Below are 25,436 nucleotides of genomic sequence, written 5' to 3'. Positions count from 1 at the left end.
GCGGGGACTTTCCCGCTGTCCCGTTAGCCCAATCTGCCCCTGAGCAGGGGTACAACCTTTTATTACACTGAAATGCCCACCCACAAACCCCCTCCTCATAAATAAGCCCTATAGCCTAAACAACTTGTAAAACAAATTATTTTTTTCACATACAAGGGTAAATTTCCCTTATTCATATTCAGCTAGGATTGCCCAGATCCGTAAGACCCTCCCATAAGGAGCACAATTATTTACATTATGTGTCTAACAATGTACTTACTGTCAATTTATAAAAATAGCCATATATAATTGAGAGCACATATATTAGAAAAATAGCCATATATAATAAAATTGCATTTGCATTTTAGCCTCATTTTCAGAACTTCGTAAAAAAAAAAAAAAAAAATTACTCTCGATGAGATAGGAACAGGAGACGGAATTAATCATCTCAACTAGATCCCATGGATCACACTAATAGAATAAGATGGTCTACAATACATTCCACACAAACAGTCTGAGTCTTATGTAAAGTACACATATTATGCCTTTGTGAATAATAAATATATTGTGTAGCTCCAATAAGTGATGACAATATAAGATAAAGTATATCATATATATGGCAACTTATTTGCAGCCATCCTGTTTTATGTCCATCATCTCACTGATATCGCATTACTCTTGTGTGTGGTTTTTCTGGTGTCTAACAAGATGAGATTTCTGTGTATACCATTTCTCACACTCAGAACATGGAAATTGTTTCTCACCTGTGTGGCTTAGCTGATGTCTATAAAGTTTTGATTTCATAGAAAAACATATATTAAAAAAAATAGCCAAATATCAAATTTGCATTTGCACTTTGGCCTCATAATTTCGTAGCTTTGTAAAAAAAAAAAAAAAAAAAAACAACTCTCAGTAAGTTAGGTACAGATGACAAAATGAATAATATCAACTATATCCCACAAATCAAACTAATAGAATTAGAGGATCTACAATACATTGTACTCGAGCAATCTGTCAAGAGTCTTAGGTTAATGACACATACTACGCCTTTGTGGATAATAATTAGATTATTGCTTGTCAATATATTGCGTAACCCCAATAAATCAGTGATGACAATATAAGATAGAGTATATCATATATGTATGCTAACTTTTATTTGCAGCCAGCCTGTTTTAGGTCCATCATCTCACAGATATTGCATCCCTCTTGTGTGTGTGGATTTTCTGGTGTCTAACAAGATGAGATTTCTGTGTATAACATTTCTCACAGTCAGAACATGAAAATTGTTTCTCACTTTTGTGGCTTAGCTGATGTGTATTAAGTTTTGATTTCATGGAAAAACATTTGCCACGTTCAGGACATGGAAACGGCTGCTCGCCTGTGTGAGTTCTCTGATGCGAACGAAGATGGGTTTTTTGTGCAAAACATTTTCCACACTCAGAGCATGGAAACGGCTTCTCACCCGTGTGAGTTCTCTGATGTCTACGAAGATCCTTTTTTTGTGCAAAATATTTCCCACACTCAGAGCATGGAAACGGCTTCTCACCCGTGTGAGTTCTCTGATGTTTAAGAAGATCTGCTTTCAATGTAAAACATTTCTCACACTCGAAACATGGAAATGGTTTCTCTCCTGTATGAGTTCTCTGATGTGCAACAAGAGCGTATTTCGTTGTCAAACATTTCCCGCACTCAGAACATGGAAATGGTTTCTCTCCTGTGTGAGTTCGCTGATGTGCAATAAGAGCTGATTTCGTTGTCAAACATTTCCCGCACTCAGAGCATGGAAACGGATTCACACCTGTGTGAATTGTCTGATGTATAGCAAGCCATGATTTATTTGCAAAACATTCCCCACACTCAGAACATGGAAATGGCTTCTCACCTGTATGATGTCTCTGATGCACAATAAGTCTTGATTTATGTGCATAACATTTCCCACATTCAGAACATGGAAATGGCTTAACACCTGTGTGAGTTCTCTGATGTGTAACAAGATGTGATTTTTGTGCAAAACATTTCCCACACTCTGAGCATGGAAACGGCCGCTCACCTGTGTGAGTTCTCTCATGTTTAACTAAGAGCGACTTATATAGAAAACATTTATCACATTCAGAACAGGAAAAAACTTTGCGACTTGTACTACATGAAGCGAAATCAGAGTCATCAGTAGAACATTCCTCATTATCAGAGGGATCAGGTGACACATCAGCACTGTGACGTACGCCATGCATATTTAGGGTAAGGGGGTTTTCTCCAGGAGAATTTTCTGTGATGTTCTCATCTTCTATTTTCAAATCTGAAAAACAAAATGGGATATCCATCAGAGGTGCTCCTGCTATTACGTCCTTGTGCTGGAAATAAATGTATAGTAATAGATAATATAATAAAAATGCTCCCTCGTGTAAATTATTAGTCAATTAAAGAAAATTATTTGGTAAAACTAAAAACTTATTACAATGGAAGTTTTGCAGCTGACACTAAGTAGCAAACAAACCCACAAACACAGGGCAGCAGCCTCTATACAGATGTGTCCTTTATTACTGCTGCTACAGTCACACCAAATAGCGCCTCTCAGTAAACCAGGTCCTGTGCAACTCCAGCGTCTTTATTGCTTTAAAAGTGAATCTTATTCCACATAATTAAAACACAAATCAGCGACAAAACTACATTGCTAGTGTATCCTGACCATGATCACTGGTGTGCGCGACATATGTGCCTCTTGGTGCGACTGAGTCTTTATCTGTGTACAGCGGCCGCGGCTTTCAACCCCACGCCAAGTTCTGTTGTGCCTTAACTGCGTAGTGTCTCAGTTGCGCCGGGCATCTCACGTCATATTGTGCATGGACGTCCACTGGGGACACATCTATATGTTTGTTTCTCAACTGCATGCTGACAAATCCCGAGAGGAAGGGCAGTGATGGGACAGAGGAGTAGGGCACAGGAGGAGATGGCACAGAGTGAGAGGTGGGGGGGCTGTATGAGGATAGAGCAGGAGAATGGAGCAGGGCACACCTGGGTGAGAGATAAAGGGCAGAGCAGGATATAGAGACAATTCAGAGCAAAGGAAGCAACAGAACAAAGTACCTATGAGCAAAGACTGGATAGGAGCTGGTGGTTATAGATCCCTGTGCCCTGGGTGGTAGAGTCTGTGTGAAGTGTGTGCTGTGTGTGGATATTGCTTTGGTACTGCAGTCTTAGCATACACATACTGAGAATGAAACACTACGTCATGTATTGAATCTGTTTGCAGCACTGGCGGCAGTACCCCATGTTCACCAGGGGGGGCTGCTCTGCTGGTGTTTTTGTGAGACATCCAGTTATCAGCTAATCTTATGGTGTGGTCCCAGCTAATGACCTGCACATGTGTCTGGCTGTTATATACTCGGCAGATCACTGACTCTACATTACCAGAAGCTGGTCTCTGCTTTATCCTTCTGTTTATTCCAGAATCCCTGTTGCCGTGGACATCTGCCAGTATCGGCTGCATTTATCAAAATTAGTGTTTCCGTTAGGCTGTTTTAACGGGTCACTGCGGCCTGCCCGATTTGTAAGCGCTGAAATGCTCTCTGCCCTTATGGCAGCGCCCCACTAAAAAAAAAGCCGTCCCCACCCGCGGGCCAGTGTCACACAGGGTTGGGAAGTGCTGGTGATAGAACCACTGGTGAGTGAACAGATGCCGTGCGCATTCTAAATGTCGAGAAATTTTACCACACCCGCCGGAAACTTGTTACATTATCATTTATCTCTTTATTATTACCTATTCCTGTTCCTCCAGCCACTGCTCCTGTACCCGTGTAATAAAGCCTAATGCACTACTAACCTCAATCTTGTATAAATTACACTAATATATGTGAATATGAGTACAAAGCCTCCATGTAACATACTGAGGAATTATTACAAAAGGGAGATAATGGGTGTTCACATGTGATACTGCACAGGGAGGATAATGGGTAATGTCACACAGGGTATCATCCCAATGATTAGTGATGGAATCTCTATGGCGATGTCACTTGTACTGATAGGAGGATCACCAGAGTGTGGGGAGGCTGGTAGTATACAAAGAACAGGAAACTGGTCAGGTCTCTGGGCTGGTAACACACAGTGACATGATGTGAGGAGGAGAGCAGGAGTATAATAGGGGCTGATGGCTCCTGATGTATGAGATACACCAGAGAGTGTGGGGAGGAGACTGGTCAGATCTCTGGGCTGGTAACACACAGTAACATTATGTGAGGGGGAGAGCAGGAGTATAATAGGGGCTGATAGCTCCTGACTCCCTCACTCGGCAGATACTTTTCCTCATTAGTCTGTAGTGACAGAGGAGGGTGTAGGATAAGAGATGGCTGTAGTTACAGAGGAGGGTGTAGGATAAGAGATGGCTGTAGTGACAGAGGAGGGTGTAGGATAAGAGATTGCTGTAGTGACAGAGGAGGGTGTAGGATAAGAGATTGCTGTAGTGACAGAGGAGGGTGTAGGATAAGAGATTGCTGTAGTGACAGAGGAGGGTGTAGGATAAGAGAGTGCTGTAGTGACAGAGGAGGGTGTAGGATAAGAGATGGCTGTAGTGACAGAGGAGGGTGTAGGATAAGAGATGGCTGTAGTGACAGAGGAGGGTGTAGGATAAGAGAGTGCTGTAGTGACAGAGGAGGGTGTAGGATAAGAGAATGCTGTAGTGACAGAGGAGGGTGTAGGATAAGAGATGGCTGTAGTGACAGAGGAGGGTGTAGGATAAGAGATGGCTGTAGTGACAGAGGAGGGTGTAGGATAAGAGATGGCTGTAGTGACAGAGGAGGTTGTAGGATAAGAGATGGCTGTAGTGACAGAGGAGGGTGTAGGATAAGAGATGGCTGTAGTGACAGAGGAGGGTGTAGGATAAGAGATGGCTGTAGTGACAGAGGAGGGTGTAGGATAAGAGGTTGCTGTAGTGACAGAGGTGGGTGTAGGATAAGAGATGGCTGTAGTGACAGAGGAGGGTGTAGGATAAGAGATGGCTGTAGTGACAGAGGAGAGTGTAGGATAAGAGATGCTGTAGTGACAGAGGAGGGTGTAGGATAAGAGATTGCTGTAGTGACAGAGGAGGGTGTAGGATAAGAGGTTGCTGTAGTGACAGAGGAGGGTGTAGGATAAGAGATGGCTGTAGTGACAGAGGAAGGTGTAGGATAAGAGATGGCTGTAGTGACAGAGGAGGGTGTAGGATAAGAGATTGCTGTAGTGACAGAGGAGGGTGTAGGATAAGAGAGTGCTGTAGTGACAGAGGAGGGTGTAGGCTAAGAGATGGCTGTAGTGACAGAGGAGGGTGTAGGATAAGAGATGGCTGTAGTGACAGTGGAGGGTGTAGGATAACAGATGGCTGTAGTGACAGAACAAGGAGAATATGTGACTGTTCTGTACTTAGTGATTATTACTCACCTGTGCTGATAGCTGTAGGGATTTCCTCCTCCTTACACTGCTGATCACACATCACAGACGTCTCTTCTTCTCCATCGACATTTCCTTCTTTTATATTAGTCAGTTCTTCACCCTAAATAACCCACAAAACAATAAAACACAATAATAATGTGGATTATCAGTAACTCAGAATAAACAGAAGATCAGTGTATTAGACACACACAGCTGGTCTACGTTTATACAGTGAAAGTCACTTTGGTATATAATGAAACCCTAATTTCTATCTACTTGATGCTCCTATCTGCTATTGCAATCTCTGTGTATTTGTTGAGATTTTTCTGCAGGTTTCTTCCTAGAGCAGCGTTTTCAACCGATGTGCCGAGGCACACTAGAGTGCCACGAACGGTTGTCAAATGTGCCACAGGGTCAGCACGGTCAGATCCGCCTTTACTGTACTGCGGACTGGGCAACGCTGAGCTGTTCTTGGAGGCTCAGGTGCGCCTGGGCCGTGACCTATGCAGACTTAGCGGCGTGACATCATAGGTCACACAAGCCGCATTGCCAGCCAGACCGCCTGCCCAACAAGCCAGCCAGGCGCATGCCAGCCAGCCCAACTACACACTGCTCACAGCTCTGCACTGTGTGCACCCCCAGCTGATGAGGGACAGGTAGAGGCAAAAAAAAAATTATTTAACTTTTATGTGGGAGCAATGCGATTTGTTTTCATGGAGAGCAATGTGGTTTTTTCTTCTGTGGGGGCCAGCCAATGTTTTTTTTTCTGTGGGGAGCAATGTGTTATATTTGTTTTTTTTTGTGTGTGTTTAATGGAAATAATAACAAATATCAATATATCTTACATATGCAGTGATCGCGCTGAGTGACAAAATATGTCCCAGGGACCCTCCACTTTAAAAAAATGAGGGTCCTGTTTACCTAGACTGTAATATTACTCCTGACGTCTCAAGCCTTACTGTTTGGGAAGCTCATAAATGCGTTATAAGGGGCAAATGCATTCAATTGGGCTCTTTTTAAAAAAAACAAAGGGCGGGCCAAGTGGAGGGGCTACTGAAGCAGATACAGGCTTTGGAGATAGCACACAAGTCTTCCCTCTCATCTGCTGTCTTCGTTGATCTAGTCAAAACTCGAACAACACTAAATAAGCTCCTTTTGGATAAAGTTAAATATTCATTTAGGAAGTGCCGTAGTAGGTACTATAGGTGGGGTAACAAACCCGGCAAAATGCTGGCTAGAGCCCTGAGGTCTCAAAGAGCTCGTTCTTTTATCTTCTCTATTACAGATGAGGGAGGTCGGGTCTTCCATGATACTGGCCAGATTGCAGGAGCTTTCTGCTCTTATTACTCCTCATTGTATAATCTCCCACCCCCCTTGACCTACCCTGACACTAATGGGAAGAAACGAGCCATCGAGGAGTACCTTTCTAGAATCGGGTTCCCTAAGCTTGCTGACCTTGCCAGGGAAGAACTAGAAAAGCCTTTCACTCTACTTGAATTGGAGGAGGTAATTAAATCCACCCCATCAGGGAAAAGCCCGGGCCCAGATGGCTTCACTATCAATTATTATAAGGCCTTTAGAGATAAAATAGCTCCTATACTTCTGCAGGCCTTCAATACTGTATCGTCTGAGACCCCCTTTTCTCGCCAATCCTAGAGGCTCACATAACGGTTATCCCCAAAGACGACAAGGACCCCTCCCTTTGTCCCAGCTACCGTCCAATCTCCCTGCTTAACGTCGATCTTAAACTATTCGCTAAGCTTCTTGCCAATAGATTAAAACACTTCCTACCTTCTCTCATTCACAATGACCAAGTAGGATTTGTTCCTGGACGGGAAGCTAGGGACAATACCTCCAAAATTATAGCACTAATACACCACATCTCAAATACGGATGCTCCAGCTATTTTGTTGTCTACAGATGCTGAGAAGGCGTTTGACAGAATAGATTGGAGCTTCATGTCAGGGGTGCTGGGCCATCTGGGTCTGGGTCCTGCCTGCTTTCAACGCATTCTTGCCCTCTACCATTTCCCCTCTGCTCGGGTTAGAGTCAATGGCTCCCTTTCTGATTCTTTTTCTATTAATAATGGGACTAGACAGGGCTGTTCTCTTTCTCCTCTTATTTTCATTCTCTGTATGGAAGCCCTGGCAAGGTCAATCAGGTTGAACCCAGACATATCATGTTTTCGACTAAGTAATGGTGAATATAAATTAGCTCTTTTCGCCGATGACTTACTGGCCACGATTACGAATCCCGTTATCTCGTTACCAAACTTAGTTGATGAATTTAAGATCTTTGGAGACCTCTCTAATTTTAAGGTCAACTACTCTAAGTCGGTTGCCTTGAATATTACGGCACCTCCTCAGATGGTAGCAGGCCTTAAAGCGACGTTTCCATTTGCCTGGCATACTTCTCAATTGAAATATCTGGGTGTTATAATTACTAGGGACCTTTCTCGTTTATTTGAGACCAATTTCTCTCCCCTACTAAATAAAATACGCTCTGAACTACATTCGTGGGGGTCCAGGCCCTTCTCGTGGTTCGGGAGGTTAGGGGTTCTAAAAATGAACTCTCTCCCCAGGATTCTGTACCTGTTGCAGACCTTACCTATTAGGCTACCATCTAGTTGGTTTCTTGAGGTCCAAACGCTGATTAGGCAATTTGTCTGGGGAGGTAGTAGGCCTCGTTTGAAGTTAGATATCTTGTTCCGTCATAAAGATAGAGGAGGGCTACGTCTCTGTAATATTCGAGGTTGCTACCGGGCCTGTCTTCTTCATAGAATTTTAGAGTGGTCCAGGACAGACTCCACTAAACAATGGGTGCAAATTGAAAACCAGGCACTAGGGATTTCTATATCAATAGCTCCGTGGCTTCCCTCCCTCCCCAGTTCTTCTCATCCTACTATTGGTCCTACTTCAAATTGCTGGAAAACTCTGAGACGGTCTCCCTCGATCTCTTCACCTCATTCTTCATTCATGTCATTTCTTTTCAATGAACAATTCCCCCCGGGCACTGATGGTAAAGCTTTTCATTCCTGGGTTGGGGTAGGACTCTTTAGAATCGGACAGCTGATGAGGGGTGGCAGTTTTATTCCCTTTGATGAAATACAGGAGAAATGGAACCTCCCATTACGGGAACATTGGCGCTATTTTCAGGTGCACCATTTTATAGGCTCGCTTGCTCCTTTTTCAGTTCTTCGCCTACCTCTTACTCCCTTTGAACGACTATGTGCTGGCTCAGCTGACACACACTATTTCTCTAATATATAATTTTTTGTCAGCAGACTCTAGTCTGACCTTGCCTAGTTTCACAAAAGTCTGGGACCGTGAAATTGGAGAAGATCTGGGCGAAGCTAAGTGGGAAAAAATATTTAAATTAGCCCATGCATGTTCTTCTAATGTTAGTGTCGTAGAGACCCAATATAAGTTCTTTCCCGTTGGTACAGATGTCCGGACACACTCTCTAAAATGGCGATAGGTGTGCCTAATATCTGTTGGAGGTGTTCCAGTGCCCCGGGTAACCCTCTCCATATTTGGTGGCAATGCCCCATCCTCCAACCTTTTTGGAAGGAGGTTCTTACTCTCTCTGCAAAAATATTGGGAGAAGCAGTCCCTACAGATCCCTTATTTTGGTTGTTCCATCTATCGTCCAGACCCTTCTCAAAATATAAGAAGTCCCTGCTGTGTCATTTGAATAATGCAGCTAAAGCTGTTATCCCAGTGAGATGGCGTTCCTCTTCTCCTCCAACAGTGATGGATTGGTTCAACAGGGTAGATTTCTATATGGATGAAATACTGACATCTGCTGACGGGGGTTATGAGTCCTTTCGAGATACCTGGTGTCGTTGGTTAGATTTTAAGGATTCTGCTACCTTTAAGGCTATTCTTTCCTGCTTTCCCTCCTAAATTTTACGGCTATTTTTATAATTTTTTTTATTCTCAGGGTGTTGGATTATGTTCTTCCTTAGCTGCTATTTTGGCTGATCTGTAACTTAACCCTATATCTATTTTAGGTTTAATAGGTTTATGTAAATATGTATTTATACCTTTGGATTGAACGTGAGTACTTCCTCCCCCCCCCCTTTTTTTTTTCCCCCTTCCCTGAATCTCCCCTCCTTTCTTCCCTTTGTCCTGATGTCTTTTTGTTTTTATTTTCATAATGTGTTGGAAACTATTATTGTTTTTGTATGTTTGATTTTTGTGATTGACTATTTGATAATAGGTAATATGTTAGATGTTTTTTCCAGTGGCTCTGACGGTGCTCTGAGTTTCTATTTAGTGATAGATTTGTCACTGTTTTTTGAATGAATGTATTATCTATATTTTGTTGAATTTAATAAAAACAATTTGCACTAAAAAAATGAGGGTCCTACCTGACCATTTCTGGGTCCCATCATAATTTATGCTTTAGAGCTCCCCATATGCCTCTCAGACCTCCCCTAACCCCTTACAAATGATGCCACACAGCCATGCCCGGCCTTTACACATTATGCCGCACATTAATGCCCTTTACACATTATGCCGCACATTAATGCCCTTTAGTCCCTCTATGCATTGCCCCCAGCACTAGTCCCCCTATGAATTGCCCCCAGTAGTAGTCCCCCCCTATGCATTGCCACTAGTAGTAGTCCCCCCCTATGCATTGCCCCCAGTAGTAATCCCCCCTATGCATTACCCCCAGTAGTAATCCCCCTATGCATTGCCCCCAGTATTAATCCCCCCCTATGCATTGCCCCCAGCAGTAGTCCCCCTATGCATTGCCACTAGTAGTAGTCCCCCATATGCATTGCCCCCAGTATTAATACCCCCCTATGCAGTGCCCCCAGTATTAACCCCCCCTATGCATTGCCCCCAGTATTGGCCCACTTATTTGCCCTTTACTGACCTGGGCCTAATACCCAAGTCACTTATACCTTCAATGGGGTCTAATGCCCCCTATGTACCCTAGGCCTTGTGCCCACTTATATTGCCATAGGCCTATTGCCTGAATGTATCCCACAGGCCTAGTGCCCGACAACCCTAGTGGTTTCGAGATGGGTTAAATAACGGTGGCCCAATGCCGCCTGCCCGTACGGTGGAAGAGGCTGCGGGGGGGAGCTTCGTTAGCTCTTTTTCTTTCCACCCCCGCAGTCCTCTTCGGTGCTCAGCTTCATTCTTCTGCCGCTGGCCCATCCTGGCCAGCGGCACCGCCTCTTCCTTCTTGATAACGCCGTCTTCTGGCCTCTTGCGCGGCCACCGGAACTGTTGCCGCGCCGCTTTTCTCTTGTCTTCACTCCTCCCTCCCGCCGCCGGACTGAACGTTCCCGCTCAGTGGCGTCTATTCAAAACGCCGCGAGTGGGCGGGGCTATGATGCGGCAAGCCGCGATTGGCTTGTCACGTCTGCCTATTGGCTGCTGGACCACTGGCCAAAAGCTCGCTGCCAGTGCCAAACAACCGCCGCCGCTACTTGGCTTCCGGGCAGCGAACTCCGCTTAGCTTGCGCCCGGAGCCAAGCTTCTCCCGCCGCCACTTTACTGCCGACGCTGGTGGAAGGGACCAGTCGGTTCCTTCACCAGGTACCCGCCGCGGTGGCTTACCCGGCGCTGGGAACACACCCACTGTCCCAGCGCCGGGCACGGATGTTGTGCCGAAGCTGGGATCAGACACTTGATCCCAGCACGGCTTTCCACAGCAGCAGCCAGTGAGAGTCTGACTCTCATTGGCTGCTATAACAGACAGCGTTGTGTCCTTCTCAGGGGGACGCGCTGTGCTGCAGCCAGCTGTCAGGGATTGGCCACAGCACAGCGCGTCCCCGGCTTCTTTTTAAAAGTGAGTCCCCACTACTTAATCCCGGGTAAAATACGCGCTATAGCGCGTATTTGCGAACACTGCATATGTTGATATTTGTTATTATTAGGGATGTGCAGGCTCGGATAGGTTCGAGTTTGCACGTTGAGTTCGGATTTTTCCCTCCAAAAAAACGGAACTCAGAAAGAGGCTAAACGTCATCTTACATGGACGAACATCATCATTCCTGGACTTTTGTAATATATATATAATATAATATAAATAATTCCCTCTGGGGTCCGTGCTGCTCACCTCTACCAGAGATGATGTCTCTGTGACAGTCTCCCAAAACTTCTCCTGCGGTGTCAGTGACAATGCTGTGGCTGGCCGCCGGGGCCCGAAGTAATGTCCGTTATGTCCACAGTCTCCCTCAAAGTGAGCTGACAGCCAGACTACCTCCAAAGTAAGGCTCCAGTATGTGCACAGCCAATGGCTGGGTCTGATAGCAGTAGAGAAGAGTCTCGTGGAAGACTCGGGGATCTCAGAGCCACAGCGAAAATTTATTTTGATGTCAATTCAATTCATCCTCATTCACAATTTTTTCTTATTTGACAACACTTTTTATTTACAGGTTCTTGGGACAGCGATGGGGACCAGGTTCGCACCGAGTTACGCCAACATCTACATGGGTGTCTTTGAGCAACGCCATGTGTGGGATGGCGGTTTCGGTGCGAACCTGGTCCTCTACGCTACATATATAGATGATTTATTTTTTGTTTGGAGAGGGGATCACCAGTCAGCCATCAGATTTGTAGAGCACTTAAATATCAACACTTTCAATCTCACATTCACGAGCACTATTCACTCTAAATGTATTCATTTTTTGGATATAACATTAGAAATTATAGATGACAAAATAGTTACTTCTACTTGCCATAAGGATGTAGATTGTAATACTTATCTTGAATATAGTAGCAACCATCAAAAAGTGTGGTTGGATAATATTCCAAAAGGACAGCTAAGAAGATTGAAATCAATTGTGTTTGTATCTAAACAAAATAGTGCCTCTTATCAAATTAAAGCTATCCTTAGGAGAAATTTTCATCTTTTACAACTAGATCCAATCCTGAAGCAGGAATTAAGTAATCAACCAACTGTGATTTTTAAAAAGGCGGATAATCTACCAGTCAAACTAGCCCCTAGCCATTTTAAAAGACAAACCGATGTGGCATCTAATCAGATATTACCAATATTACCTTGGGCTCCAAAACCGGTGAGATGTTTCAGGTGTAATCATAAAAGGTGCATAACATGTACGTTTATAACTAATAGGGCCAATTCTTTTCTTTGTGAAGTCACGGGTGAAATACACCAAATTAAGACTTTTGTAAATTGCGAAACAGAATATGTGATTTATTTGCTCACGTATCCTTGCAAAAAACAATACATTGGACGCACTACTAGGAAATTCAAAATTAGATATCTTGAACACTTTAGAAACATAAAAAGAAGACTCCAAAATCACAGTTTATCACGTCACTTCTCGGAAGTACATGACGCTGCTCCAGAACTTCTTAAAGCAACAATAGTAGAGAAGATTGAATCTACACAGAGGGGAGGCGATAGATATAGTAGATTATGCGCAAGAGAAGCATACTGGATTCACGTTATGCACAATGAGACAATAGAATTGGATTTCTGAATCTCTCCCTCAGAATGTTTTGGCTATTACAGTGGTTGGTCTATATCCAATTCATGGATTTAGTATCTATGAATTGGATATCTATCCGTTTCTTTTTCTTTATGTGACATACAATCTTTTCCCTTTCATAGGGAAACATAATAAGAACATTAAGATGTAGTTATTCTTTCCCTGTCATACATAGCTATGTCCCTGGTATATAATAGCATGTTTCGTCTTTGCTGAATCATCTGCTTTTGCACATTTATTAATCCACACACATTAATCATTTATATTGTGGGTGTGTAGAAGCGGAGGGTTCAGCATAATAAAATTATGATAATACTGGATCCAATATCTATATTTTGCATTCCTACCAGTGTCATGTAAATAAACAAGTATATTTGGTTAGAGACAAATTTGGTCTCCTTTTATATTTTTATGTATATTATTATATATATTATTTAAATTTGTTTGAATATTTTTATATATAATTTCTTCTTTTTCTTAATATTTCTATGCTTGATTTGTTTAACCTTTTATTAAAAAAAATGCCTTGCCTTATACCTTAGTGTATTAAGAGACTCAAGTGATACAGGCGTGCACTAATTTATTAAGATAAAGGGGTGTGATTATAGGCCCTATATATACCTGATATAACACTGCAAAGCACTTATACCCTCCTTCTGATGAAACCGGGAGAAAAGTCCCGGAGAAACGCGTTAAGGCACAGGGGATATCTTGAATCTCGCTGCTACATTTCAGATGCTCTACTTATGATTTACCATCCTTTTCCACCTCACATCGGCACTTTGGAGTTTAGTTCCTAACCCCGGACTGATCTGTGTCATGGAATATATTGCAAGAATCTCCCCTACAATTTTTAATTACAGCAGCTTGGTTAATCACACTAGACATTGATCGGATTCATTTCTTTTTATGTATAATTTTATGTAACACTCCCAGACTCCCTCACCTCCCCAGTCAGGTCCCTGTGTTAGTAATAGAGATAGTAGTGATGTCACTGTGACACTCCCTCACCTCCCCAGTCAGGTCCCTGTGTTAGTAATAGAGATAGTAGTGATGTCACTGTGACACTCCCAGACTCCCTCACCTCCCCAGTCAGGTCCCTGTGTTAGTAATAGAGATAGTAGTGATGTCACTGTGACACTCCCAGACTCCCTCACCTCCCCAGTCAGGTCCCTGTGTTAGTAATAGAGATAATAGTGATGTCACTGTGACACTCCCAGACCCCCTCACCTTCCCAGTCAGGTCCCTGTGTTAGTAATAAAGATAACAGTGATGTCACTTTGACACTCCCAGACTCCCTCACCTCCCTGTGTTAGTAAGAGATAATAGTGATGTCACTGTGACACTCACAAACTCTCTCAATGTTCTATTCACTAGATGGATAATCACTAAAATTTATTTTAATAAGCATCATTTAATTTCTGACCTTGTATATTCTTAATATTTCCATGACGGCGTCTCTATAGGATTGTCTTCTGGTTATTGTCTTTGTGCCCTTCTCACAGCTTAATCCCTCTGCAAATAGATGACAATAACCACACACGTAAAACAAAGAATAAGGAGCACAGATATTGTGACTATGGCCCTGATTCAGAGCTGGACGCTCTGACCAGAGCGCTCGCTCTGAATCAGGGCCCACCTCCATTACTATGGAGCATCCTCCTGGACGCTCGTATAGCTGTGGGTCACCACCCACAGCATATACGAGCGTGCAGGATGATGGCCGCGATGGTCTTGACCATCGCGACCATCGAAACTGAGAGCAAAAGCCTGCGGTTGAGTTTTTCAACCGCAAGGCCAGGAGTGATTTTGGCTCTATCAGAGCCAAAATCACTCCCACTGACATCACTAGTGATGTCAGTGGGGCCGGCTTCAGACGGTAGGCGTTCCCTTGGGAACGCCTCCGTCTGGCAGGCACGCCCCCGGCACACCCACCAAAGGGGGCGTGCTGTCAGTCAACATCGACAGCACGCCCCCAAAGATGAGACACTCCGAGCGAAGGAAAGTCCTTCGCTCGTCGGGTCTCGTGCATGCGCACGACGGAGCTCCCTCCGTCGTGCGCATGCGCAGTGCGGACCATCGACCCACTTGCGAGCGGACAGACGCTCGCGAGTGGGTCTGAATGAGGGCCTATGTGTTTGCCCCATTAAATTGTTATAATTAAAAACTTGATTATATCCAAATCTATATTAGCATAGGGTAAAATATGAGATATGGTAAGAACTTACCCTTGTTATCTCTATTTCTACGAAGTCCATAGGGTTCCACAGGATACCTTGGGGTATAGGGGTGACGTCAGTCGCAGGGCACCAAAGAGTTAAGCTTTCAGCCTCCCAGGATGCACTAGGTCCCCCTCCTATACCCCGCTCCCGGGCCAAGGCACCTCAGTTAGTTACCAAGCCATAGGCCGGAGGAGGAGAAGGAAGAGAGAGAACAAAGATCTGGACACATACAAGAATCACATTCTCACCAGAGGGAGACGGAAAACCGGTGACCAGAGCAAAGCCCATCTGCAGCACAGGTGCGACAGGGCGGGAGTCCTGTGGAACCCTATGGACTTCGTAAAAATAGAGATAACAAGGGTAAGTTCTTACCATATCTCATATTTTCTACTTCAGGATCCATAGGGTATCCACAGGATACCTTGGGGATGTCCCAAAGCAGTATCCTTTAAGGGTGGGGACGCTCCTGTGCAGAAAGGAGAATCTGCCGCCCGAAGGAAGCATCCTGAGAGGCGAAGGTGTCAAACCTGTAATACCTCACGAAGGTATGGACAGAGGACCACGTAGCAGCCTTGCAGATCTGAACTGCCGAGGCACCACGTCGAGCTGCCCACGAAGGACCCACAGACCTAGTGGAATGAGCCTTCAGAGAAGGAGGGACCGGTAGGCCTTCATGAAGATAAGCTTCAGAAATAGCCATACGGATCCAGGCTGCCAAAGTTTGCTTTGAAGCAGGCCAACCCTTTTTACGGAAGCCATAGAGGACAAACAAAGCGTCCGACTTCCTAAACGAAGAAGTGCGGTCAACATAAGTCCTTAAGGCCCGCACAACATCCAAAGAGGCCTCACCCACGGAAAGACCCGGTGAGTTAAAGGTCGGAACAACTATTTCCTCGTTAACATGAAACTGGGAAGCAACTTTGGGAAGAAACTCGGGCCGAGTGCGGAGCACTGCCCTGTTCCCATGAAAAACCAAGAAAGGGGGTCTACAAGAAAGAGCCCCTAACTCAGAAACACGTCTGGCCGAAGCTATGGCCAGAAGGAAAACAGTCTTAGCTGTTAGCCATTTAAGATCCACTGAGCCCAGTGGTTCAAACGGCGGTCCTTGGAGAGCCCTCAGGACCACAGCCAAATCCCAAGGCGCCACAGGTGGAACAAAGGGCGGCTGAATGCGGAGAACACCCTGCATAAAGGTGCATAAAGGTGCGCACATCCGGGATTGTAGCAATCCTACGGTGAAACCAGATAGGGCCGAAACCTGTACCTTCAAAGAAGCAAGGCGAAGCCCATGATCTAGTCCCGCTTGCAGGAAGGCGAGAATCCGAGACAGACGAAACTCCAGCGGTGCATAACCTCTCGGTCGACACCACTGGACGAACGTATGCCACACGCGATGGTATATCCTCGCGGAAGACGGTTTCCGAGCTCGTAACATGGTACGCACCACAGAGCTGGAAAACCCCCGGGACCTCAGCATGGCCGTCTCAACAGCCACGCCGTCAAAGACAGCCGAGTCAGGTCCGGGTGAAGGCAAGGACCCTGAGACAGAAGGTCCGGTCGTAGCGGCAACCGCAGAGGACTGTCCACGGACAGACCCTGAAGGTCTGAGAACCAGTGCCGTCTGGGCCACGCGGGAGCTATCAACAGGAGCGTCCCTCCTTCCTGTTTGAATTTCCGGATTACCCGTGGAAGAAGGGAGACCGGAGGGAACCGGAACGTCCACCGGACGGACAGAGCATCCACCAGAGACGCCCCTTCGTCTCTTGTGCGAGACCCGTACACCGGCAACTTGTTGTTGTGCCGGGACGCCATGAGGTCGATTTCTGGAAGAACCCACCTGTCCACCAGTAGTTGAAAAACGTCCGAGTGCAGGGACCATTCCCCCGGATGAACGTCCTGGCGACTTAGAAAGTCCGCCTCCCAATTTAGCACTCCCGGGATGAAGACCGCTGATATGGCCGGAAGATTGCGCTCCGCCCAAACCAGGATCCGAGAGACCTCTACGAGAGCCGCCCGACTGCGAGTTCCTCCTTGCCTGTTTATGTAGGCCACGGTGGTAGCGTTGTCCGACTGGACCTGCACCGGGTGACCCTGGAGAAACCGCTGTGCCTGCTGGAGAGCATTGAAGACCGCACGGAGTTCCAAGATATTTATTGGAAGCTCCGCTTCTGTCGGCGTCCACCTGCCCTGGAACAAGTGTGGACCCGAAACTGCTCCTCAGCCCCGAAGACTGGCGTCCGTTGTCAACAGGACCCAATTTGGAACCCAGAACGGACGTCCCTTGTTGAGGTGGGTCGTCTGTAACCGCCACGCAAGGGACAGGCGAACCTCCGGGGTGAACACAATCATCTGGGACTTCAGAGACTGAGGCAGCCCGTTCCACTTGGACAGGATCAGGTGCTGCAGAGGTCTGGAGTGAAACTGGGCGTATTCCACCATGTCGAACACCGACACCATGGAGCCCAGTAACCTCATCGCCGAGTGTAAGGACACCCGGCGGCTGTGCAGACAACTGCGCACCCTTGACTGTAAAGCAGAGATCTTGTCCTCCGTCACGAAGATCCTTTGCTGTCCCGAGTCCAATAAGGCTCCAAGATGCAGAATCCTCCGAGACGGGATTAGAGTGGACTTCTGCCAGTTGATTAGCCAGCCGTGCCGTTGCAGCAGTGCAATGGTCAGGTCCAAGTGGCGTAACAGGAGCTCTGGAGATCCTGCCACCAATAACAGGTCGTCCAAATACGGCAACATGCGGACTCCCTGCAGCCGCAGAGAAGCCGCCATGACCGCCATCACCTTGGTGAAAACACGTGGTGCTGTCGCCAGGCCAAAAGGTAACGCCCGAAACTGGAAGTGGTCGCTGCGGATTGCAAACCTGAGGAACTGTTGATGGCGCAAAAGAATAGGGACATGCAGGTAAGCGTCCTGTATGTCCAATGACACCATGTAGTCCCCAGTTTCCAGCGCCAGAATGATGGACCGTAGGGTCTCCATCCGAAACTTCGGGACCCGCAAAGACTTGTTGAGTGCTTTGAGGTTGAGAATCGGACGATATGACCCATTGGGTTTCTGTACCAAAAATAGATTTGAATAGAAACCCTGGCCCCTCTGGGAGAATGGCACAGGCACTATAACTCCAGCCTGGAGCATAGTGTGCAATACCTTCCGCAGTTCCGTAGCCCTGTTCCGGTCTGATGGTAGACCCGTGGTGAAGAATCGAGCCGGGGGTCTGTGCCGGAAGGAGAGGGCGTATCCGTGGGAAACCACCTCCAGAACCCAAGTGTCTATCGTAGTGGTTGACCAACACTGGGCGAACTGTAGCAGGCGGCCTCCCACCCTGGGATCCCCCAAAGGGAGGCCCGGACCGTCAGGCCGCAGGCTTGTCATCTGGCTTGGGGGCCGGACGTCTGGTACTCCATGCCTGCTTCCGGGGCTTGACCAATTTCATAGGACCAGCCTGTCGAGGAAACGACTGTGGTTTGGGCCTGCCCTGGGCCCTAGATGACCGAAAGGACGATGGTCCAGAACCAGAAGGAGCAGCGGCTGACGGGAGACAAGCGGATTTGGCTGCCGCCAGCGTGGCCACAATCTTATCCAGATCCGGACCGAAGAGAACTTCTCCGGTAAACGGCAACGCTTCCAGACCTTTCTTGGAATCTGCGTCCGCCTTCCAGGATCGCAGCCACAAGGTGCGACGAGCAGCTACAGCTGCTGAAGAAATTCTAGACACCAGAGTACTAATGTCTAGAGCCGCCTCGTTGATGTAGGTGGCCGAATCACGGAGATTGCCAATCAACTTCGCCTGTTCGGCCGGACAGTCGGATTCAAAAGAAGCCTCTAATGAATCCGCCCAGCGCTCCATCGCTCTGGCAACCCAGCAAATGGCCATAGCCGGCCGTGCTGCCCCCCCTGCAAGGGAATAAGCGGACTTCAGGCAGATTTCTACCTTGCGGTCCGTAGCATCCTTAAGGGAGGACCTGGATGGCATCGGCAATGTGGCACTACGGACAAGACGGGTCACGTGAGAATCCACCTGTGGAGGGGATTCCCACTTAGCAAAATAATTATCCGCGAACGGATAAGCCACCGCCAGGCGTCTATGCGGCTGGTATCTTTTGCCAGGTTGTTTCCACGCCTCCTCTAAATGGTCCACCAACTGACCCGAAAGAGGAAAGACTGTGGCATCGCCCTTCACATCTTTGAAAAAGGCATACTTAGATTTAGCCGCTGGGGGAACTTCGTCCTCAATCACCAAGGCTGTGCGGACCGCCCGAATAAGTCCCGGAATATATACTTTGGACTTAGCATAAGCGTCCTTAGTATGGAGAGGTTCCTGATCGTAAGGATCCAGAATCTCCCCATCATCAGACGTCCCTTCGTCATCCTCATAAGGAGCGGACAGAGACGCCACCGGCCTTTTATGAGGCCGCATCACAGACTCCCCTTGCAACACATCCGACAAGTGCTGTACAGAACTCGTCAGGGAGTTAACCCACGCTGGCTCCTGAGAACCCGGGAGCGGGGAAATAGGGAGACTGTGGGGTACCACCAATTGTCGTGGGAACCCCTGCATGGGTGACGACACCACAGACTGCTGGGACAAACTCATCGGAGTAAACGCGGGCTGCGGAGCTAACTGGCCCACTAAAGCTGTTAATGCCTGAGCGAAACAAGCCCAGGGCGGCTCCTGTACCGGTGCTGTAACCGTAATAGGCCGCGCCATGGACAAACACTGCCGGCAAAGGCCCTCCGCGCTACCCTCCCCCTCCGCTAACGGTACTTTGCACGTGGTACACTGTAGCCGGAGGGGAAAATCACTTTCAGACATGATGGCACCACGTATGTGACCTCTCTCACCAATTAAGTATTAAATAGGCGAGAGAGCACCCTGCAGCACCGCACTGCAAGGGCTTTAGCAGAAAGAACAGGGACAGTAATAAAGCTGACAGTTTTGAGAAGATAAAGTTACAGGCAGCAGCGCTAGCACAGTCACATACAATGCAGAGAAATAACAATTCCTGCACTAACTGCACTGATCACTCAACTACACAGACACAGGGCCTGGTAGGACACAACGCTGCATACACAGACCTGAGCCACAGCGGAGGAGAGGTATGCGGGGGGACCCAGACCACGATGCTTCCTTCCAGGCTTCCAGCAGCGTTCACCATGCGTTGCAGAGAAGATGGCCGCCGAGGAGCAGAGAGAAGCTGGCCTGGGGGAGGAGCGCTGACACAGGACCAGTCAGCACAGTGCAGAGAGGGCTGTGTGCAGCGGGGGAGGCGCCGGCTGTGAGACAGGGAAGGCGCGCTCCCCTGGCATGCATTTAACCCCTGGGACGCCGCAGCGCTACCGCTCTGCTGCGGTCCGCTGTCCCAGGGGGTAGTGGAAAGCGCAGGTTGGTCGCCTGGCTCCACGCTGCAGCCAGTCCCCAGGGAGCCCCCTGCCTGGGGACTTAGGACCATGTGACCAGCGGGGACCCACCGCGGGACCCCGCTGCTTACCTTTGTCCCCCTTGGATCCGGCCATGGTCCGGAACATCTGGGGTCACCGCTAGCTGTGACCCCAGATGCTCACCAGCATCCCCGGATCGGTACCGGCGTTCTGGTACCGGCGGGGGTGTAGGGAAGACATCCAGATGTGCAGCCACAGCTGCACTGAATAAAGCTTCAGGGGCTCTTCTAGCCCCCACTCCGACAGGTGCACCCGACGCCGGCCGGGCACCAAACTAAACTGAGGTGCCTTGGCCCGGGGGCGGGGTATAGGAGGGGGACCTAGTGCATCCTGGGAGGCTGAAAGCTTAACTCTTTGGTGCCCTGCGACTGACGTCACACCTATACCCCAAGGTATCCTGTGGATACCCTATGGACCCTGAAGTAGAAATAGGTCTGTCTGAAGGCAGCTCAGTCTAGCAGGTGTATTTACTGTAGTAGGATAACCCCATTCCTCAGCAATAGTCCCCCCGTTATCTCACGAAGTGTGCCGATTCGTCAACGCAGTACCCCACACTGATTATAATGCTCACAGCTAATAGGACTAATAGTATTATGTGATGCTTTATTGATATCTTGCAGTAAGGAATGAGCACACTCCTGGAGATACAGAGCAATAATATACTGATAATGGCCAGACAATACCATCACTCATTTATACTTTCACCCGCCAAAGGACAATGGGCCTGATTCAGACCCACTCGCGAGCGGCTGTCAGCTCGCAAGTGGGTCGTTGTTATGCACTGAGCATGCGCACGACGGAGGGAGCTCCGTCGTGCGCATGCGCCAGACGCGACGAGCGAAGGAAAGTCCTTCGCTCGTTGTGTCTGATCAAAGGGGGCGTGCTGTCGATGTTGATTGACAGCACGCCCCCTTTGGTGGGCGTGCCTCCCTGACGGGGGCGTTCCCACGGGAACGCCTCCCGCCAGAAGCCGGCCCACTGACATCACTAGTGATGTCAGTGGGAGTGATTTTGGCTCTGATAGAGCCAAAATCACTCCGGAGCTTGCGGTTGAAAACCTCAACCGCAGGCTCCGGCTCGCAGTTTCGATGGTCGCGATGGTCACGACCATCGCGGCCATCAAAATGCACGCTCGTATAGGCTGTGGGTGGTGACCCACAGCTATACGAGCGTCCAGGAGGACGCTCCATTTTCATGGAGGGCGGCCCTCATTCAGAGCGTGCGCTCTGCTCAGAGCGTACGGCTCTGAATGAGGGCCAATGTTATAACATAGCACGTAGAACATGACATTACATGCATAATATTTTTAGGGTATTAATCTGCCGGCTGATTGGAACTACTGTCCAGACGGATCTCTGTATTGGGGCCACAAATAACAGCTGCGATTTGCGGCAGCCGGCACCATCATTACTAGATTTCATGCGGCAATTAGTTTAAAGGCAAAACCAACATCAGCAGCTTATGCAGAAACACAATCCATAGCTGCCTACTTTTGAAAAAGCATTTCAGGGAGATTGGGAAAGTAACACCTAGGAGCGCACGTTACAGTGGGCGTGTACTGCTACATCTGAGGGGCGTGTCATAACATTACCTTACATCCAAATGTAAACCAGCCCAAAACCAGTTAGTAAAATCTATATGTTGATGAAAACTCACTGATACTTTTCATATAATACATGTAGCCATAGGGATCATTGTGCCCTTTACCCAATGCAGGGAAATTATATGTTTTTTTTCTTTATATATAACTGCTTCATAATGGAGGTAAGGTGCCATCAGGGAGACTGGTTAGCTCTTCAGGGCGACAGGGAGATTGCTGCTTATTTCAGGGAGTCTCCCTGACAATGAGGGGGAGTTGGCAAGTATGACGCAATCACATAATACACCCAGACGTTATACAGCACACGTACAGCAATCACATAACACACCCAGACATTATACAGCACACGTACAGCAATCACATAACACACCCAGACATTATACAGCACATGTACAGCAATCACATAACACACCCAGACATTATACAGCACATGTACAGCAATCACATAACACACCCAACAATTATACAGCAATCACATAACACACCCAGACTTTATACAGCACATGTACAGCAATCACATAACACACCCAGACGTTATGCAGCACATGTACAGCAATCACATAACACACCCAGACGTTATACAGCACACGTACAGCAATCACATAACACACCCAGACATTATACAGCAATCACATAACACACCCAGACGTTATGCAGCACACGTACAGCAATCACATAACACACCCAGACGTTATACAGCACACGTACAGCAATCACATAACACACCCAGACGTTATACAGCAATCACATAACACACCCAGACGTTATACAGCACACGTACAGCAATCACATAACACACCCAGACGTTATACAGCACATGTACAGCAATCACATAACACACCCAGACATTATACAGCACATGTACAGCAATCACATAACACACCCAGACATTATACAGCACATGTACAGCAATCACATAACACACCCAGACGTTATACAGCACATGTACAGCAATCACATAACACACCCAGACATTATACAGCACATGTACAGCACTCACATAACACACCCAGACGTTATACAGCACATGTACAGCAATCACATAACACACCCAGACATTATACAGCAATCACATAACACACCCAGACATTATACAGCAATCACATAACACACCCAGACATTATACAGCAATCACATAACACACCCAGACATTATACAGCACATGTACAGCAGTCACATAACACACCCAGACATTATACAGCACATGTACAGCAATCACATAACACACCCAGACGTTATACAGCACATGTACAGCAATCACATAACACACCCAGACGTTATACAGCACATGTACAGCAATCACACCCGACACCCAGCCTACTTACAGGCAGATAACCAATCACATACCCAGGGATCACTCTAGGTGCAGGGTGCTGATCAGTGAGGGGGGCATAGTTCAATTTTGGAGAGCAAAATGTTATACGTAATGTATCCCTACAATAGCTTTAGCGATATACGACGTCTAAAATTTTGCCCTTCAAAACTGAAATATGCCCCCCTCACTGATCAGCACCCTGCACCTTAAGCTGGGCATACACGTCCAGACAAAATGCGTCAGACCGACAGGTATTTTATCTGGCAGCCTGCCAGCACCGCGGCATACACTGCGAGATATCTCACAGTGTATTAGCCCCGACATCTGCGCTCCGCCCCCCGTGGGGAGGACACATTTCCCTGTTCCTTCCATGGGAAATGTCTGTGTGTCGCGGCTGAGCATACCCTGCCCAATGTGGCCGACATTTTAACTCATAAATATTGCATTGGACGGGCATGCGGGACAATCTGGCATGCCAGACGGCACACATGCTGCAATTATCGGGGCGATCCACGTGGATATCGGGCGGATCACCCTGATAATGGTAGTGTATGCCCAGCATAAGTGATCACTATACCAGACAATTACATCACACTCCCAGCATATTCACACGTACATATACAGCAATCACCAGCACAACCTGTATCATACTTGCCTACTTTTGAAAAAGCACCTATGAGCGCGTTACAGTGGGCGTGTACTGATAAATCTGAGAGGCGTGTCCTAAACCTGACATTACATCCAAATGTAAACCAGCCCAAAAGCAGTTAGTAAGATCCGTTTGTTGATGAAAAGAAAACACACTAATACACGTTATGTGCGCTGATACCGCTTCTCCCCGATGTATGATCGGGGGTCTGGGCGGTAAATGACAGGGGCCTCTGTCATTATCGGCGATGCTATCTACAAGATAGCAGCGCCGAGCTGCAGGGCCATGTACGAACGGTCATACCGCATGACTGTTCGGCCGGCTGTAGCTGTCGTTATCGACAGCCTGGCGCTAGCCTATCCCCACAGCAGGGACAGCGCTGTCCCTGCTGGGGCTGCTGCCGGCTCCAGGGCTGCACGCGGGGATCTCGCGATACTTGCGAGATCCCGCGCATGCTCAGTGGAGCCGGCAGCGACTGAGACACAGCGCATAAGCACTAGGCTAATGCGCTGCTGTCTCTAACGGGTAGCGCCAGAGGGGGTAGTTAACGCTCCCCCTCTCCGGCCGATGAGATGTTCGGTAAAGAGCCGAAGCGGGAAGCGTTATAGCGGCACGGTAACTGCCGCTATAATACATCTACCCCTTTGTGTCTTATAATAACCAATGCAAGGAAATAACACTAATGATCCCATTTGAATGTACATATCTCTGTTTTTAATATAACAGCTTCATAATGGGGGTAAGGATGAAATGAGGGAGATTGCTAGACTCTTCAAGGAGACAGGGAGATTGCTGCTCTTTCAGGGAGTCTCCCTGACAACGAGGGAGATTTGGCATCAAGTATGACCTGTATAGTCACCCATGACAGAACACATCACACATACATGCACACGGCTATAACATGTAGAAACTCTGAGAAATCCTCCTAACACTCCTCCAGTTATCACATCTCCTTCCCCTTTCCATTCACTCCTCACACCTGCAACATCTTCATTGCACCCTACCCGTTACCACCCTCACTGTACCCCACCCTCAGTCACTGCACCCCACCCTGGGCACACCCTCACTGCACCCCACCCGTGCTCACCCTCACTGCACCCCACCCATGCTCACCCTCGCTGCACCCCAACCGTGCTCACCCTCGCTGCACCCTACACGTGCTGACTATCACCGAACTCCACACCGTGCACACCCTCAGTCACTGCACCCTACCCGAGATCACGCTCACTGCAGCTTCTCACCCTGTTAGCAGCCTCTACCGCAGCTGTCTCTGGGTCGGGACTCGAGTTAGACTATGGACGTTACTAAGCCCATGCAAACCTTTTCTGGAGACTACAAAAAAA

The 25,436-nt window shown here is 47.6% G+C and overlaps 1 protein-coding gene across 1 annotated transcript; it reads right to left on the bottom strand.

The window, feature by feature from the left end:
• Positions 1–302: 302 nt before the first annotated feature.
• LOC148507964 (uncharacterized) lies at positions 303–25,436 on the bottom strand. The gene is made up of 5 exons (XM_088445150.1): positions 25,335–25,436; positions 14,283–14,371; positions 5,389–5,500; positions 1,214–2,275; positions 303–767 (listed from the first exon to the last, which is right to left on the bottom strand). Exons 2-5 carry the CDS (start codon positions 14,304–14,306, stop codon positions 652–654), a joined length of 1,314 nt encoding a protein of 437 aa, XP_088301276.1. The 5' UTR covers positions 14,307–14,371; positions 25,335–25,436; the 3' UTR covers positions 303–651.

Source organism: Taudactylus pleione, unplaced genomic scaffold (genome assembly GCF_031769625.1).
Source record: "Taudactylus pleione unplaced genomic scaffold, aTauple2 ptg000377l, whole genome shotgun sequence".
NCBI lineage: Eukaryota > Metazoa > Chordata > Amphibia > Anura > Myobatrachidae > Taudactylus > Taudactylus pleione.
The sequence above is the reverse complement of the archived record's forward strand: the minus strand, read 5'-3'. Positions and strand labels throughout refer to the sequence as shown.